General features: G+C 30.1%; 3 protein-coding genes across 7 annotated transcripts; all 3 read left to right on the top strand.

Annotated features, from left to right (window-relative positions):
• The first annotated feature begins 15 nt into the window (after positions 1-15).
• On the top strand, positions 16-2,836 carry LOC106665628 (glutaminase kidney isoform, mitochondrial-like). Of its 2 annotated transcripts, XM_014392170.1 has the most exons (12): positions 16-302; positions 379-509; positions 573-702; positions 1,008-1,135; positions 1,194-1,309; positions 1,428-1,546; positions 1,606-1,764; positions 1,825-2,001; positions 2,065-2,196; positions 2,272-2,426; positions 2,492-2,629; positions 2,695-2,836. In XM_014392170.1, the coding sequence occupies exons 1-12, from the start codon at positions 207-209 to the stop codon at positions 2,792-2,794; spliced, it is 1,581 nt and encodes a 526-aa protein (XP_014247656.1). In that variant the 5' UTR covers positions 16-206; the 3' UTR covers positions 2,795-2,836. The 2 variants fall into 2 exon arrangements, with proteins under 2 accessions (XP_014247656.1, XP_014247667.1); XM_014392181.2 differs by lacking the exon at positions 573-702 and having other exon boundaries at positions 22-302.
• Positions 2,837-6,941: 4,105 nt separating this feature from the next.
• Positions 6,942-12,096, top strand: LOC106665354 (amino acid transporter AVT1A-like). 2 transcript variants are annotated; one of them, XM_014391718.2, is made up of 8 exons: positions 6,942-7,382; positions 9,459-9,576; positions 10,130-10,298; positions 10,355-10,543; positions 10,622-10,866; positions 10,923-11,129; positions 11,193-11,385; positions 11,448-12,096. In XM_014391718.2, exons 1-8 carry the CDS (start codon positions 7,299-7,301, stop codon positions 11,584-11,586), a joined length of 1,344 nt encoding a protein of 447 aa, XP_014247204.1. In that variant the 5' UTR covers positions 6,942-7,298; the 3' UTR covers positions 11,587-12,096. The 2 variants fall into 2 exon arrangements, with proteins under 2 accessions (XP_014247204.1, XP_014247213.1); XM_014391727.2 differs by lacking the exon at positions 6,942-7,382 and adding an exon at positions 8,899-9,033 and having other exon boundaries at positions 11,448-11,662.
• A 1,286-nt stretch (positions 12,097-13,382) lies between these two features.
• Positions 13,383-16,258, top strand: LOC106665871 (amino acid transporter AVT1A-like). 3 transcript variants are annotated; one of them, XM_014392682.2, is made up of 9 exons: positions 13,383-13,564; positions 13,640-13,710; positions 13,796-13,925; positions 14,453-14,621; positions 14,684-14,872; positions 14,930-15,174; positions 15,242-15,448; positions 15,507-15,711; positions 15,795-16,258. In XM_014392682.2, the coding sequence occupies exons 2-9, from the start codon at positions 13,660-13,662 to the stop codon at positions 15,931-15,933; spliced, it is 1,335 nt and encodes a 444-aa protein (XP_014248168.1). In that variant the 5' UTR covers positions 13,383-13,564; positions 13,640-13,659; the 3' UTR covers positions 15,934-16,258. The 3 variants fall into 3 exon arrangements, with proteins under 3 accessions (XP_014248168.1, XP_014248159.1, XP_014248176.1); XM_014392673.2 differs by having other exon boundaries at positions 13,383-13,570; XM_014392690.2 differs by having other exon boundaries at positions 13,384-13,570; positions 15,519-15,711.
• The last annotated feature ends 270 nt before the right edge of the window (positions 16,259-16,528 follow it).

The following is a 16,528-nucleotide window of genomic DNA, read 5'->3' as shown; positions in this document are numbered from 1 at the left end:
TATGAAAATACAGATGATTTGCTGTCCAAAGCTTTTCTGTCAACAGAACATATTGGTTTTAAATTATTATTTTATATTTCTTTGGGGATGGTTAGGTTTATATTTCTTTAGCCTTAAAACTTACAATTTAAAAAGAAGATTTTTCTTAGCGGTGTTCTCTCTATAAATCAATTAAGTGTACAAAATACCACTTGTAAATTCTCACCATGAATGGTGACAATATCGAAATAAAAATTGCCGATGTCTTCAATGTTATCAGGCCTGAACTAGAGAGTGATTTACCCCTTCAATTACTCCTTGAGGTAAGTGGTTAATTGTTTTTACCTTAGCATGCATTGTCATATTTAGTAGACTGTAAACGTTTAACAATGCTTTCAGAAACTTGAAAATGCTGGGATTTTGGATCAACGAGACCCTAGACTTGAAAATCTGAGAAGTGTTATTAAAGAAATTGCAGGAAAGTCAAAATGCTTTTACGAGATACAAATCAGTCTTCAAGGATTTACAAAGTGAGATATTCAGTTGAAGTAAATTTTTGTTAGTATTTTTTTCTTTTTTTTTCAAATTCACAGAATAGTAAACGTCAATCGGGAACTTTTGCTACCAGCGTTTTTGGACAATTTAGTGATACCGAAATTTCTTGATTTTGTGTGCAAACTTCAAAATCTTTACGAAAACGAATTGAACAATGATTCTGGAGAGGTTAGTACTCTTTTGGAAGTTATCAAATGCACTAATCCCCCGCTTAATCCATTGATCCATGACACAGTTATTATGTTAATCTAAGCAAATGAAATCTTATCTCATATTTTTACGATGTTGCACCATATTTTACATTTGTAAGCCTTGTTAAATTTTGTTCAAAATATATTTGTTTTGAAACAAAAAATAACCCCTAACTGAAATAGGGTGAGATTAGAAATAATGAATCCTTGTAGAAAGCTTTCAATATTTTTTAAACTTTCTAAAGTTTTCCTATTGTTTAAACATTCCTAATGTTTTTATAGGTTTCTCTCAGTCCTTCTGCTTGCATTGACAACCCTGTGGATACATGGGGAGTGGCAGTTACAAGTGTAGACGGGCAAAGATGTTTTATCGGTGATTCTGAGAAACCTTTTCTTCTTCATTCATTATGGTAAGTTAAATAAAACTTTAAATATTAAAAAAGGGATCTTTAGACATTAAAATTGCAGCAAACCATTGATTTATGGTATGGCAATTGATGAATTAGGGGTTCTCGAGGTGGAGAAATACATAGGACATGAACCGATTCATACACAAAAAGATATTTTATGTTTGGACTCCCAAGGCAGGTACCTAAATTTATTCTTATAAAAATGGAATTTCCATTAAATGACCGGATTTTTTTTTTTGAATGCCCTTGATAAAGTTTTGTATAATTTTCTAATTGAAATTGGAATTTTCAGATAGACCTCGAAGCCCACTTCTCGACAGTGGTTTCTTAGTGCTGTGCTTCTTGCTTTTTCGAAATAAAGACTACGCAAATACAGTCGAAGTTCACAGAAAAGTTTTCCGTTATTTTAATGTAAAAAGCATGATTTTTCTCAATCACAAGTGTTTATTATTAATTTATATATTATTTAGGCATTAGCCGGAAATGAATATTGCCAACATAGAACACAAGTTTATATGGCTGCAAAGCAATCCGGTTTCCATCCATTTGCTCAGGCCAATTTGCTTGTAGCTATGGACAAACTTGCAATGGACCCTAACTTTAATGAAGCTTGTGATTTTTATTATGAAGTATGCAATGAAGGCTTTTGTTTTTACATTCTCACTCTCTATAAATATATTTTATTTTAGGCTCACTCGTTAGAAACAAACTGTGAAAGTTTAAGTTTAATAGCAGCAACACTCGCCAACGGTGGAATAAATCCTTTGACATTAAAACAAGTGTTATCTCCAAATGCTGTAAAATATGTCCTCTCATCGATGTATACAGCTGGACTGTATACATTTTCAGGGAAAAGTTCATTTCTGGTATTTTAAATTAACCCTCTTGGCTGTCCACATTGCAATAAAACTAACGTAGTTTCTTTATAGATGGGCAATCCAGGGAAATCGGCAAGCTCTGGAGCAATTATGTTTGTCATCCCTGGAGTTCTTGGTATCGCCTTATACTCACCAAAATTAAACAAGGAAGGGATTTCTGTTAGAGGGTTAAGTTTTATGAAAGTGTGTATACATTCCTTTTGAAAATTATCAAAAAAAAGTTTGGATTCTGTAATACAACAATAATATAATTTGTAGGAATTTATCCGCACACAGAAATTCCACATGTATGCCAACTTGACTTCAAGAGTTAAAAAGAAGTTTCCAGGAAGGAAAAACACGCTAGATGAATGTAACACTTATTGTGAGATGTTTTCAGCGCTGGCATCACATGATATTCCAAAAGTCGTAAAGTAAGTCATTTCCAGATCTTTTAAAACTCTTAAATAACAAGGTATTTAAGATTGTAACATTTCAGGCTGGCGGCGACTGACATGGTTCACTCTAAAGATAACGAGAAGAGGACAGTCCTCCATGTCGCTGCTGCAATGGGTTACTATGAACTTGTAAAACACATTGCTTCAAAATACACTTATTTAGTCAATGAAAAAGACAGGTATTGCATTCTGTACATTAAAAAAAATTGTATATAGCTTTTAAATAAAAAATTATTGATTCTAGGTGGGGTAGAACACCACTCGACTATGCTAAAATATCAGGATCCCATGTAGTTGTTGACATATTGCAAGAATGGGAAAAAATTATGCAACCTCAAAAATAAATTACTCAGAAAATAGGCCTGTATTGAACAACACCCATTCAATTTGTTGTTTTCTTAAAAAATCTATGTTTTAAATCATAAGTAAACCTAATTATTAATTTAAATTAATTTGTAATTTTTATGTAACGAGTGGTATGAAAAATTGGTGACACAAGCAGGACAACCCATGAACCTTTTGCTCTATACCCCAGTACTCTAACCACTTGAGTTATTGTGATTAAGTGGATAGAGCACCAGGGTGTAGAGCAAGAGGTCCTTGGTTCAAACCTTGCTCGTGACACTAATTGTTCATTCCTGCAACAATGCCTTAATTTACATGAAAAGTAAAAATTTAAATCATTACTTCGGTTAATTAGGACGAACTAAAAAACATGGATTAATCTAATTATTAATTAATATTCTTTTAGAACTTCCTCGCTTTTAGTCAAGTGAAGTTTACAATTGAAAAAAATAACATAACTAATTTGATGGTGTGAATAATAATGATTGTTATTATAAAAGTATTTCGGCAAGAATTGGGCTTGACTCGACAATCAGTATCTCGAAGAGAAAGGATGCCTTTGTGATAATCTTATCATCACTATCTTATTTACGTGTTTGAAATGAATAATAATCATTATTAACATTTTCTGTTTGTAGAGAATTGTTACCCTTTAACATTTCAAGTCGCACTTCGGATTCATTAAAACTATGAGAAGTCGAAAAAACAAAAGTTTAGCTATGAAAGGATTTGCTATACTTATATGATTTTTTGATTATTCATGTTTAATAATTTTGTTTTTTGTATCTGGAATTATAAGACAAAAGAAAAACAAAAACTAATATAAAGAAGGTAATTAGTAATAAAAACATTTCCTAATAATTTACCTTACTGCAGACTGATATTTTCTTAAAAATCTAAAGGCCTCCAATTCATAAAAATAGATTGATTTGATTGTTCAGTTTTTGATCCTAAATTTTTTAAACATCCAGGTTATATTCACATGAAGCATTCTTAACTTAGAAGATTATTGAGGAGTTGAGGAGAACAATCTCAGAATGAATTTGTTGAATTATTTTGTTTTAGCTGATTCCCATTTAAACATTTTCCTTTTTTAATATTTTAAATTAATTGTAAAATAATATATAAATTTAAAAATATGCATATTAATTTATTAATAATAAACCCATTGCTGCAATACAGTACAAGTTGTGCAGGTTGAACTTGATTCTTCAATTTTTTTAAATCTATACTGTTGTACATCTTTTGAAGCTTTTTGGAAAAATGGTCGATGCTTATATTTATTGATATCACTGCTATCATGTGCAAATGTTGCAATTTTTTCACCACTCATCCAGGGACAATCACTGTTACTGTTGTTAAGTAAAATACTGGACCTAGTATGCTCCCTCGGGGCATTCCAACATTTATTTTTCTTAGTTCTAAACAATGATTCTTTTATTTACCTCAGTTAAGTACAAAGTCCTTCATGCCAGACCTTATCAAAATCTTGTGTTTTTTTAGAGATTCCCAGTAGTAACAATATTGGTCTATATGATGTCGTTTTTCTTAGCTTTGGTTGATGATTTCTGCTATATACAGGGTGTGTAAAAATTGTGAATGATGGAGTGAGTGTGGTGTTATTTAAAAAAGGATTGGGTGTATCAACTTCTATAGTCCACCTATTTAAGTCGGAAATGATTAACTTTGGCAAAAAATGATCTTATACAAAACCCCAGTCAATTTTGGCTAGGAATCGCATGGTGGTAACAAATTTAACATAACTTTATCCTCTAGCTGGGAAATGAGATTAACTTTGTTGTTTTAAACGAGAATGTCATATTTTTGTTGTACAGTTTGATTCTAGGGCTTATTTTATGCCACTTTAACTGAAAGGGAAATTTTGATAGGATCGACCATTTCAGAGTTCTGAGTTATGCCTGATGGAAGACGCGTGGGGGTATACTTTTTGTAACAAGATAACCGGGCATAACTCTGAAATGGTCGATCCTATCAAAATTTTCTTTTCAGCAAAACTGGCACAAAATAAGCTCTAGAATCAAATTGAAAATATATATGTGTGATATTCATCCTTAGCCAAAATTAACTTGGGCTTTGTATAAGACCATTTTTTGCTAAAGTTAATCGTTTCTGAATTAAATGGGTGGACTATAGAATTTGATACACCCTATATACTGAGGAGATGACAGACTGATCATAATATTAAATAGCCATTTGTAATTATATATTTTTATGTATATTTTTACCTTTGTTTTCTCTTCCTAAAAAAGTTTCTTTAAATTAGGGGTAGTCCAACCGACTCGTGGTTTTATTTTTTTTTTTTTTCTCCGTTTTGGGCTATTTTTTCTGTTTCTCTCCATCATCAGAAAACCCTAGCAGTCTAGCCTACCATCCCATTGCCTTCTTTTAAGGTAAAGAAATTTCCAAATGTTTCTCCTCAAAAAGGCATTACAAACCAAAGGAAAAACTTAAATTGCCTCTGTCCTTGGACTACCCCTCCTTAATTTAAAGAAACTCTTTTTAGGAAGAGAAAAAAAAGTGCAAAATATACCTAATAATCTACTGACAATCGACGATCAAATCTACTACAATAATATAAATTATATATTTTAAAAAGTACAAAAAAAGTAGTGACCAATAAAAACAGTTCCTACTACTGCAAAGAATACAAATTTGCTTCAAAATTGAACAGCCTGCAGTTTATAATGACACTATTAATAGTCTATCCTCATTAATTCATTAAATTATTTAGTTTTCTCTAAAAATATTTTTCAACTTTTGTTCATATATTCACGTACTTCTAAAAATACTGCAGGTCACATCCACATGAGATTTTACTTCACCTCAGGATACCGAGAAAAACAATATTCTTGTAGGTCAAATTGATTAGATTATTTTTATTCGCAGTAATAAAAGGCTATTTTACATATTTCCCTTATAGGATGAAAAATAAATAATACAAACACCAGTACCAGTACCCTTACTGCAAAGTTGTTTTGCTTAAAAAATGAAACATGTGCAGTTATGATGGCATTGTTAAAAGCTGAAAAATCATTTTCACCAAATGATTTTATCTTATTTTATATATTACCAACTCCACGGTTCATATCTTCTCTATTGATTGGTTAAAAAATTCCAAGATCTCCGTGGTTGAAAACCTTTATTCAATTTAGTAAATTACATGAACGTTTAGGGCTCCTGGCCCATCATCAGAACCTAAACATAGAGAAATCTCATGGTACAATTCCCAATCTGAAGGCATACCCATCAGTAACCTTCCGCGGATAGAGACTGAAGGTATACGCATATATGTATATATATAAAGAATATTTATTTAGAAATCGTGAGATGACAATAAAGAAAATGTTTTTCTGAAACCTACATCACACCAGACCGCATCTCATAATTTCTAAATAAATATCGATTAACGGTCACTAATCACCACACATATATAAAGAATCTCATTACCATGTGGTATACCAATGAGGTGACTAAAATAAAATATATGTTTCTATTACAGTTTTAAAACAATTTTGACGACATTCCCATCAACAAATAAAGGGGGTGGAAAAATAATATATATGTATCATTGGCATAGTCCAGGTATAAATACTTTTATTTAAAAAATTGGAAATTACCGATGGGGGTGCCTTCAGATAGGGAATTATACCATGAGATTTCTCTGTAGTTTCTGATGATGGGCTAGGAGCCCGAAACATCAGTAATTTACTAAATTGAATTAAGATTTTCAACCACGGAGATCTTGGAATTTTTCAACCTATCAATAGAGCAAATGATTTTTCAACTTTTGTCCAAGAAATTCTCACCATTTGAGAAAAAATCATCACGTGAGGACTACTAATCTCACCTTATACAGTTGATGAGGAAAGCATTCATTTGGTTTATTTTTGTGAATATAAACCGTTCAACTTTTGAAATAATCATTAATCAAAGGCATTTTTTTTTTTTTTTCAAAGCAAAACAAACATTTATAGGAAGATATTCTTTATGATGTTTATCATTAGAGGGCTTTTTTTTAATTGAGGGTCCATTTTCGCCGTAGGTCTAAAGTCCAGAAAACAAATTAATGCCTAATTAGAAAGGTCGTGCAGAGCCTTTCATGCCCGGTCGTTATTCCAATATCGTGAGTGTTATTTTAGTTATCGCATCGGTTGGAGATAAAAATGACTCATGGACTGAATTTCTACGACTTCTCCAACGATCAAAAACCAGTTTTATTCTCAAGCTCAACCCGTCCTAGCAGTAATAAACGCCAGAGGTCGCAGCTTATCCAGTAATATTATTTAATCCCATGCAAGCCAGCCTGGGGTCTGCGTCTGCCGAGTGATCCAGTGATAATTCACTCTTTTGTCAAAGAACGTCACGCCACTGGAGAAGCAGAAGCAGCACCGACGCGTTCTTCTCGCCTCTCTCTCTAATTTCAAATTTTCCGAGCCCAAGTCTGACAGGGAAAATTTACTTATTGGGTCTTAAAAAGTAAAAATGAGTGTAATTAAAAGTTATGACTCGACAGCCGAGCGTTTACCTGACACAGAATCAAACGACACAGGTGACAATTCAGCCAAAGTGAGTCATTTTTTAATTTTTTAATGTTATATGTCTAGGCATATGTCAAAAAATTATTTTTCCTTTTTATAGGATGTATCATATAAATAACAATATATGATACAATATATATTGTTGCATTGTGTAATAATAATCAATAAATAATGTATGATAATCAATATTTATATATTTACAACTGCAGGCTAAATACACTTTTTAACTTAACATTAACCCTTTTTAATTTCAAATTAACCCTTTCTTTAAAGTAATAAAAAAACATAAAAACCATATGAGCAGACATTACAATTAAAATTGTATAAATATACAAATATTGGGTTGTTAAACTTATATTAATTAAAATTAAGTTTTAATTGATTGTAGTTTTTCATCTCAACCAAGATCTTAGATGAAAAGTACAATTAATTAAAATAATCAATAGGTTAATACATACATGGGTTGTTATTACAAGTAAAATAAAAAATTATAAAAAATTAAATATTTAAATTAAAGTACAATTAATTATGATAGACAATAGGTTAATTATTACTGCTAAATACACACTGGGTACTTATTAAAATAAAAAATGATATAAAATTGAATATTTAAATTAAAGTACAATTAATTATAATAGTCAATAGGTTAATTATGACTACAAAATACACACTGGGTTGTTATTAAAATTAAAAAGTATATAAAATTAAATATTTAAATTAAAGTACAATTAATTATAATAGTCAATAGGTTAATTATGACTACTAAATACATACATGGATTGATATTACAATTAAAATTTAAAATTATATAAAATTAAATATTTAAATGAAAGTACAATTAATTATAATAGTCAATAGGTTAATTATGACTACAAAATACACACTGGGTTGTTATTAAAATTCAAATTAAAAAGTATATAAAATTAAATATTTAAATTAAAGTACAATTAATTATAATAGTCAATAGGTTAATTATGACTAATAAATACATACTGGGTTGTTATTAAAATTCAAATTAAAAAGTATATAAAAATAAATATTTAAATTAAAGTACAATTAATTAAAATAGTCAATAGGTTAATTATGACTACTAAATACACACATGGGTTGTTATTATAATAAAATTTAAAATTATATAAAATTAAAGCATTAACATTTAAAAAAAAAAATTATATAAAGGTTAAAACATTTCTTAAGAAAAACTGAAGTATAGAATGAGTTTAATTTGCCCCCTCCCCCTATTTCTTTTAATCTTTTTTATTAACCATATTATTTAAACCATGAGCAATTAACTTACTACATAGCCATTAAAATGATAAATCAATAAATTGGTTCTGGGTTGAAGAAGTTGGAGATTTTTTTTTTCTAAAAATCTTATAAAAAACACATCATTTTATCTTTACACTTTGAAAGTGATATAGTTTATTCGGATTTACAATTTCATAAAATTTTACACTGTAACGAGTACTTCATGTCAAATCACAATTAAAATTGAGGTTTATAACATTTCTGATTTTTATTTTTTTATTTTTTTTTATTTTTTTTAAGGGCAGGCCAAATTTGCGTAAATTCATCATATGCCTGTCAAACGTACAAACGTAAAGAATCTCTTTCTTGCTCAAGTTAAAACATCCTTTCATTAATCATTTAATGAATGCATCTATTGTAACAAGCAAAAGGTATGAGTTATGTTATAAAAAATTATGAAAGTCTGAAGAGAGAGAACTGTGAAGGGCTCAATATTTCTCCTTGAAGGACAAATGTCCAACTGTTTAGTATGGCCGGTTGTCTCCATATATGGAATTGAAGAAATAATTGAGATTGAATCAGTAAAATAAATTTAAAATCCTATTGAAGAAAAAATTAGTAATAACAATAAAAATTCATAATAATATAGTTTTTATGAGTTAGATCAAAACTATTTGGCTTAGTTGATTGAGAAACTAAACAAAAATCTTCATGCATGGGCGTTTTTTCCCAAAAAATAATGGAGAAACAGAAGTTAAACTCACCTGTGTAGAAAAGAGGAGAAAATTGAGAAAGTTTTATTTTATATATAATACTAATTGTTTATTTTATATTTTATTTTATTATTATTTTAAAGAGTTCATCAAGTCAAGTGGTGAATCATGGAATTAGCGCTCTCACAGCTGCTATTTTTATTGTGGGAGAAATGGCAGGGAGCGGGGTCCTCGCGCTGCCCAGAGCAGTGGTTGATGCAGGTATGTTTAATATTAAAAACCTTTGCCTCTTTATAAAATTTTTTATTATGTCATTCCTTTATATCTTATTATTAGAAAAAGTATGATTCCCAAACCAGCCTGTCAAACATTATTTCTACTCTGTTTTGCATAATTGTCAAAATATAACTAAACATTAATTTTTGTTTTACTTTAATTTTGTCTTTCACCAACATTTGAAGTTTTGCTCTTGTGTCAAAGCTTAGTAAAATTCATCTCAATTTTTTTTAAAAACAATATTCTATTAGAAACTGCAAATTTCTGATTACATGTAATTTACATATTAACTTGGTTGTATTGAGGTCAGATTAACTAAGCTTCCTCCTTTATTAACACGGTTCATTGAACCATTTGATTAGGTTTTATTTTTGTTTGAACATCCTGATTTGAATGTTTATTTTGGTTGAGAGTGAGATATCTAAAAAAGATCCATTATCTGTATACATTTTAAGACTGATGTTTTTTGGATTTTGTTAATCTTCTCGAATGTGAAATAACAAATTTGAAAAGTTAAAATGTATTCTATTTTTTACAGGGTGGATAGGTTTAATAATAATAATTGTTCTTTGCCTGACGGCTTGTTACGGAGGTACAAGGTTGGGCGTATGCTGGGAAATAATTGAAGAAAGGTATCCAGAATATAGGGGAATCACAAGAAATCCTTACCCAACTATTGCAAACAAAGCAGTTGGTAGATGGGGCAGGTAAGTTATAACTTGATTTTGGTTGAAGATACTTTTTTACTTTTTTATTTTATTAGTGTTCTTGTATCGGCGAGCATACAGATAACACTTTTTGGCGCTGGAATAGTATATCTTCTTCTAGCTTCACAAATTGTCCAAGATCTCATGAAACCACTTGTGCCAAAGCTGACATTCTGCACATGGTTTATAATATTTGCCATTATCATCACACCACCTATGTGGTTAGGCTCGCCAAAAGATTTCTGGTAAGATTCTCCTAAGGCGGCTGTAAAAGGAACAAATTTCCCGAATTTAAATCTGTAATTGAGAATTTTTTATATTAGGATAGTTGGAGTGGGGGCAGTAGTTACAACGACACTTTCATGCGGTTTTATTTTTATTCAAATGATGTTGGATGGAATTCACCAGACTGATCCTGTTCCTCATAAGTCGAAATCCTTCCTTGAATTTTTTCTATCTTTTGGTATCATACTGTTTTCTTTTGGAGGAGCTTCTACATTTCCTACCATCCAAAATGATATGTTGAACCGGACCAGATTCAAAAGAAGTGTCTTCGGTGCATTTTGCGGTACGGCCTGGAATATTAACATAAAACCAACAATCAATAAACCATCTAAATTACAGTTATTCTGCTTCTCTATCTACCAATCTCTATTGGTGCTTTCTTCATTTATGGTGACAACACAAATGCAAATATAGTTTTATCACTCAGCAGAGGTCCTTACGTTTTGCTGGCAAATATTTTTATGGCGTGTCACCTTATACTTGCCTTCCTTATCGTCGTCAACCCAGTTTGTCAAGAAGTAGAAAATATATTTAATACACCTCATGGTACGTTATTTCTCTGTGTTATTTTTAAAATTACCCTTCTTAGAAAATATTTTTGGTTTTTAGAATTTGGCTTTAAACGCTGTCTGATAAGAACATGCATGGTGATCATGATGGTTATCATTGGTGTATCGATACCATCATTTGCTAAGTTATTATCATTAGTGGGGGGCTCAACAGTCACCCTGTTGACATTCGTCCTACCAAATTATTTCTACATGAAACTCTGCGATCAAGAATGCGACAGTTGGACCAAAAGGTAATTTTTTTATTTATTTATTTTTTCAATTTGACAATTGATCAATCATTTTGTTGTTTCAGGGATATTCCATGTTACATGAGAGTTTATATGTGGGAACTAATTTTCATCGGTATATTAGGAGGAGCTGCATCAACTTATTCCGCATTCCAATCGATATTCGATTCTGATTCAATGAGCAAGCCTTGTTATTCTTTTTGATTTAAATTTAGTTACACTAAATTTACAAAATAAATAGCACATTCCATATATAATGATTGTGATATTAATTTATTATGTTGTATGAGATTCATTTTGTTTAAGCAATTAAATACTGTGTTTTTATAAATAGAATGTTTGAATTGAACATTCTAGAATAAAATTGTTTAATTAACCATTATTTCAAGTGATATTAATTGTAACTATTTTGTACCATGAGGGTTGGTTATTAGATTATTGTAAACTATTTTCTTATAAACTATCACTTTAGGCAAGTTACTTTTTATTAGCTTTCTATAGAAAACCCAAGATCTCAATGTGAATCGTTATTTGTACATAGAAAATGTTTTACTAGAGAGAAAGTGGAGAGCACGCAATACAGATTAATTTATATTTGTACTATAATATTATTTCAGGTGTCCTTAACTGAATATGATAAGTGCTTTAATAATTATTAGTCAAATTTTGAGAATAAAATTATATTATTGTAAATAAAATCATTATTTTTTTAAATATTTTAATTTTCCCCTGGACATGATTATAAAGTCTCTTAACCAAACCAATATTAATAAAGTTTTTCAGATTTGGATCAGCTTTTCTCCTTTGGAAGATTTCACCATTTTTTCCAAATTTTCCCAGTAAGCGTACTTTTTCATAAACTGTATGAATCTTTTTCTATTATAAAAAAAATATTGTGATTATTCCCTATACTAACAACCTTTGTAATTTCCCTAAAAAGAAAATTATGTACAAAATCTAAAATATCACTCTGAACTTAAAATAACATATTTTTATAATTGTTACTATTTGTCTAAACATCTTGTCCGAATGCTTTTTTTCTTCCTTTGGGAAATAGTGTAATAAAATTAACTTTTTTATGTAATAGTATTTGTTAAAAGGAAAAAATAATGTTCCGAAGTCACAAGCTTTTGCGAGTCCGTTGTTCCCACTTAGCCATAAATGTGATATCTCATTGTTACATTCATTCAGATTATCAGTCAATGATATAATAAATTCATTTAAATCAATTTTTTGATGGATCTAATACCCTAACGTAGTAGACACCCTTAGGGCACTTGTAATTTTTGTTTTCTTTTTTTACACCATTTATTTTTAGTTTTTAGCGAATTAACACTCAAAAAGTTTTGTCTCCATGAAGAAAAATATCTGTTGATTACTCAAGCACAAATTCCTCTTAAGGTCTATAAAATAATGAAGAGGGTAATAATTTACATTTTGCCAATTGCAAATGTGGTCAAATTGCTGATAATGCATTATTGATAAACTAAATTAAATAATATATAGAAATAATTTCTAACATTGACAACTAATTTTTCTAATTTGATTGTTTCCAAGTACGGAAGTACATTTGGTAAAATTCTCCTGAATGTAAAGTGTGTCACTCACCCTGCTTATAACCCTGATGAATCACTGAAGATGGCAAAATGTTGAAACATGTCCGACAGACATACTTAAACTACCGATCAACAAAATATTTCACACTTTAAAATCTTTTAGTTGGAAAATTGGATGTTGCTTTCCTTTATTTTGTTGTATTTTTTTAATTTTATCATTATTGATTATTTTTTTAGCTAACTTATCCTTGCTGGGTTGGTAGGTAGATAAAAGATGATCAGTAACGATTTTATTACAGAATTTATCACCCCTCAGACCACCAAAATCAATATTTTGATTTATTCAAATAAATATCTCTTCCTAACTCCAAAATTATTATCTTTGCTAAGCGAAAAATTTATTTTTCATTCATAAACAGCAAATAATGCACAAAAGTAAAATATTATTCTGCCAGATGAGCAAAAAAAAGTCTCAGAATTACGATGATTTGTCTTAAGATTAAAAATAAACAATAAAAGTGAAATCCCTGACCTAAGGATTAGTCCATACAAATCTAAACACAGTAATCAAACCCATCGTTGTATTTACATTATAAAAATAATAAAACACCAGCAATGATAAAAAGGTAAAGGTAAATATCTTTCTTATTATTCCACCTTATCTTTATTCCACTCCATTTGAAAATGAATTTGTCTTTTAGATAACAAAAGCGAATGAGCCATGGCTTACTATGACAGCGTATCCAACACCATTCATATAAATAACATTGATGTAGTGATTTTTTGCCTTGTTTTCTTTAAGTTTGTAATTATGCATCCATTCATGTGATTATAACAAATTGTGCTGGTTTATTCAGATCAGATCAAATCAAGTGCTTCGAGCCACTCGGAATCATGGGATCAGTGCAGTTACAGCAGCAATTTTTATTGTCGGGGAAATGGCTGGGAGTGGAATTCTTGCACTTCCGAGAGCTGTAGTTGATGCAGGTACTTATTATTATAACTTTTTCAACAATTGTACCAAAAAACTCCTTCCCAAGGAATGTTTGGAATGTTTTAAATTAAGCTAAGTTTAAAATGTTTTATTTTGTTTAAATCTAAAATATTAACATGCTAACATTTTCACTATGCTGTAAGAAGTAAAGGATAAAAGTAATCATTATTATATGATAATAAATGTGTAACCAGGACTTCATATAATAAAATAATTAATAAAATTAAAATAATAATAATAATAAGCCGTTAAAATGCCCTTAAAAATTAATAATAATAATAATTACAATTAATTAAGGTTTTTTAGTTGAGATAAAAAAGTCAATGGCACAGCTACGACTTGAGGTCACGATAGCTCAAGTGGTAGAGCAGCAGCGTATCTAGCCAAAGATCGTGGGTTCGAATCCCGCTCGTGCCATTGACTTTTTTATCTCAACTAAAAAACCTTAATTAATTGTAATGTATTAATTGGTCAAGCGGATCACAAAATTAGTGAAAATAATAATAATAATAATTTACAGGATGGATTGGGTTAATAATTATTGTCATATTTTGCGTGAATGCTTGCTTTGGTGGTACGAGGTTAGCACTTTGTTGGGAAATAATTGAAGAAAGGTACCCTGAATATAAAGGAACAACAAGAAATCCTTATCCAACAATTGCAGATAAAACTGTCGGGAAATGGGGTAGGTGCGTTATTAAAATTTAATTTTTTTTCTTTGAAGTAATACTATACATTTTTTTTAAATTAGTGTTTTAGTGTCTGCAAGTATTCAAATAACTCTGTTTGGAATTGGAATTGTATATCTGCTTCTGGCATCTCAAATTATACAAGACCTACTGAGACCATTTTTACATCAATTAACATTCTGCACATTGTTTATAATTTTTTCACTTCTCATTACACCACCGATGTGGTTAGGTTCGCCTAAAGATTTCTGGCAAGTTTCTTCAAGGAAGATTCTTTTTAAAATACTAAATATCTTTCATAATTTTAGGTTTGTGGGACTTGGGGCAGTTTTGACTACAGCACTTTCTTGTGTGTTCATCTTTATCCAAATGGTCAAGGATGGTCTTGGTCATGATTTCAGGGTGTCACACAGACCAAAATCATTCTTTGAATTTTTTATATCCTTTGGAATAATTCTGTTTTCCTTCGGAGGTGCTTCAACGTTTCCAACTATCCAAAATGACATGGTAGACAGGACAAAATTCAAAAAAAGTGTCATCGGTGCTTTTTGTGGTATGGATTTTACCAAATATTAATATATTAACAATGTGAATGTAACTTTTTTTAAAATGAATTGTAGCAATTCTTCTTCTTTATTTACCCATTGCATATGGAGGATATTTTATTTATGGGGACAATACAAATTCAAACATTGTACTGTCGCTTAATAAAGGGATGTATGTAACCTTAGCTAATGTATGTATGGCATTTCATCTCATACTTGCCTACCTCATTGCCATCAATCCTGTATGCCAAGAAGTTGAAAACATTTTTGACATACCCAATGGTAATTTGTTTTCCTTTAACATCATTGTATTTTTAAAATGTGTTTATTTATTTATTAGTATTTTTTAAAGAGTTCTGTTTTCTACGTTGCTTAATAAGAACGTGTATAGTACTTTTAATGGTTATCATTGGCGAATCAATACCATCATTTGCAATGATATTAGCCCTTGTGGGTGGCTCTACTGTCACTCTGTTAACATTTGTCCTACCAAATTATTTCTACATGAAACTCTGTGATCATAAATGCGACAATTGGACAAAGAGGTAGATTCCTATGTTGTTGTTTTTATTTATTTATTTTTTATTGCATTTCTATTTTAATTTATATATTTTTTTTATTACTACAGGGAGATCCCCTTGTATAAACGAATTTACATGTGGGAAATAATTTTAATAGGCATTCTAGGAGGAGTGGCATCGACCTATTCAGCAGTTTTGGCCATATTTCATTTGGATTCGATGAGCAAACCTTGTTACTTGCCATGAGGACAAGCATGATATGAATTATAAATAGTTACTTGAAATTAATAAACAAATCCTTTTAGAGCGATCACAAAATATTAAACAAACCTTTCATATAATAGTTAAAATTTGAGAAAATCAATTTTGAGTCAGTTATGATTAGTGCTATTCACAAAACTATTTACACTCATTTTCAATTGTTTATGTTTAATAGTATATACATAAAGCAATTCATTTGGAATATGATTCTAGCTCGAGGTAAGGATTATGTCCAGATCAGGTAAATAAACCTTTAATACAATTAATTGTCAAAAATGTATACTGAATAAAATCAATCTCAGAAAGAAGATAGGCTAGTTTTATTAACCTATAGAATGGTCAATTTTGTTAATTGTTTATTAATTTGTAAATATTTTGTTTTCTTGTATTTCTTATTGTTTGTATTTTCTTCTTGTCTATATAGAGGGTGAATGTATTTATTAGCATGAATGTTTAGCGTGAGAGAGCCAGTGGCAGAATATTAAGCAACCCATTGATCCTCAGTTAGGTTAGTTATTGTGGTGGGTGATGGCAGAATATCAAGTATTCTACTGCCCAGAGTGAACGGTAAAGAGGAAAT

This window comes from Cimex lectularius, unplaced genomic scaffold (assembly GCF_000648675.2).
Source record: "Cimex lectularius strain Harlan isolate CLEC.00 unplaced genomic scaffold, Clec_2.1 scaffold99, whole genome shotgun sequence".
Lineage (NCBI taxonomy): Eukaryota > Metazoa > Arthropoda > Insecta > Hemiptera > Cimicidae > Cimex > Cimex lectularius.
This window is presented reverse-complemented; position numbering and strand designations above follow the sequence as displayed.

Excerpts from the sequence above, each read along its gene's own strand:
- LOC106665628 (XM_014392170.1), top strand. The coding sequence starts at position 207 with ATGAATGGTGACAATATCGAAATAAAAATTGCCGATGTCTTCAATGTT. Across the intron at positions 703-1,007 it reads TGAACAATGATTCTGGAGAG|GTTTCTCTCAGTCCTTCTGC; the intron begins GTTAGTACTCTT and ends ATGTTTTTATAG. Across the intron at positions 1,310-1,427 it reads TTTATGTTTGGACTCCCAAG|ATAGACCTCGAAGCCCACTT; the intron begins GCAGGTACCTAA and ends TGGAATTTTCAG.
- LOC106665871 (XM_014392682.2), top strand. The coding sequence starts at position 13,660 with ATGGCTTACTATGACAGCGTATCCAACACCATTCATATAAATAACATT. Across the intron at positions 13,711-13,795 it reads TTCATATAAATAACATTGAT|ATCAGATCAAATCAAGTGCT; the intron begins GTAGTGATTTTT and ends TGGTTTATTCAG. Across the intron at positions 14,622-14,683 it reads ACTGTCGGGAAATGGGGTAG|TGTTTTAGTGTCTGCAAGTA; the intron begins GTGCGTTATTAA and ends TTTTTAAATTAG.
- LOC106665354 (XM_014391718.2), top strand. The coding sequence starts at position 7,299 with ATGAGTGTAATTAAAAGTTATGACTCGACAGCCGAGCGTTTACCTGAC. Across the intron at positions 11,130-11,192 it reads TATATTTAATACACCTCATG|AATTTGGCTTTAAACGCTGT; the intron begins GTACGTTATTTC and ends TTTGGTTTTTAG. Across the intron at positions 11,386-11,447 it reads TGCGACAGTTGGACCAAAAG|GGATATTCCATGTTACATGA; the intron begins GTAATTTTTTTA and ends TTGTTGTTTCAG.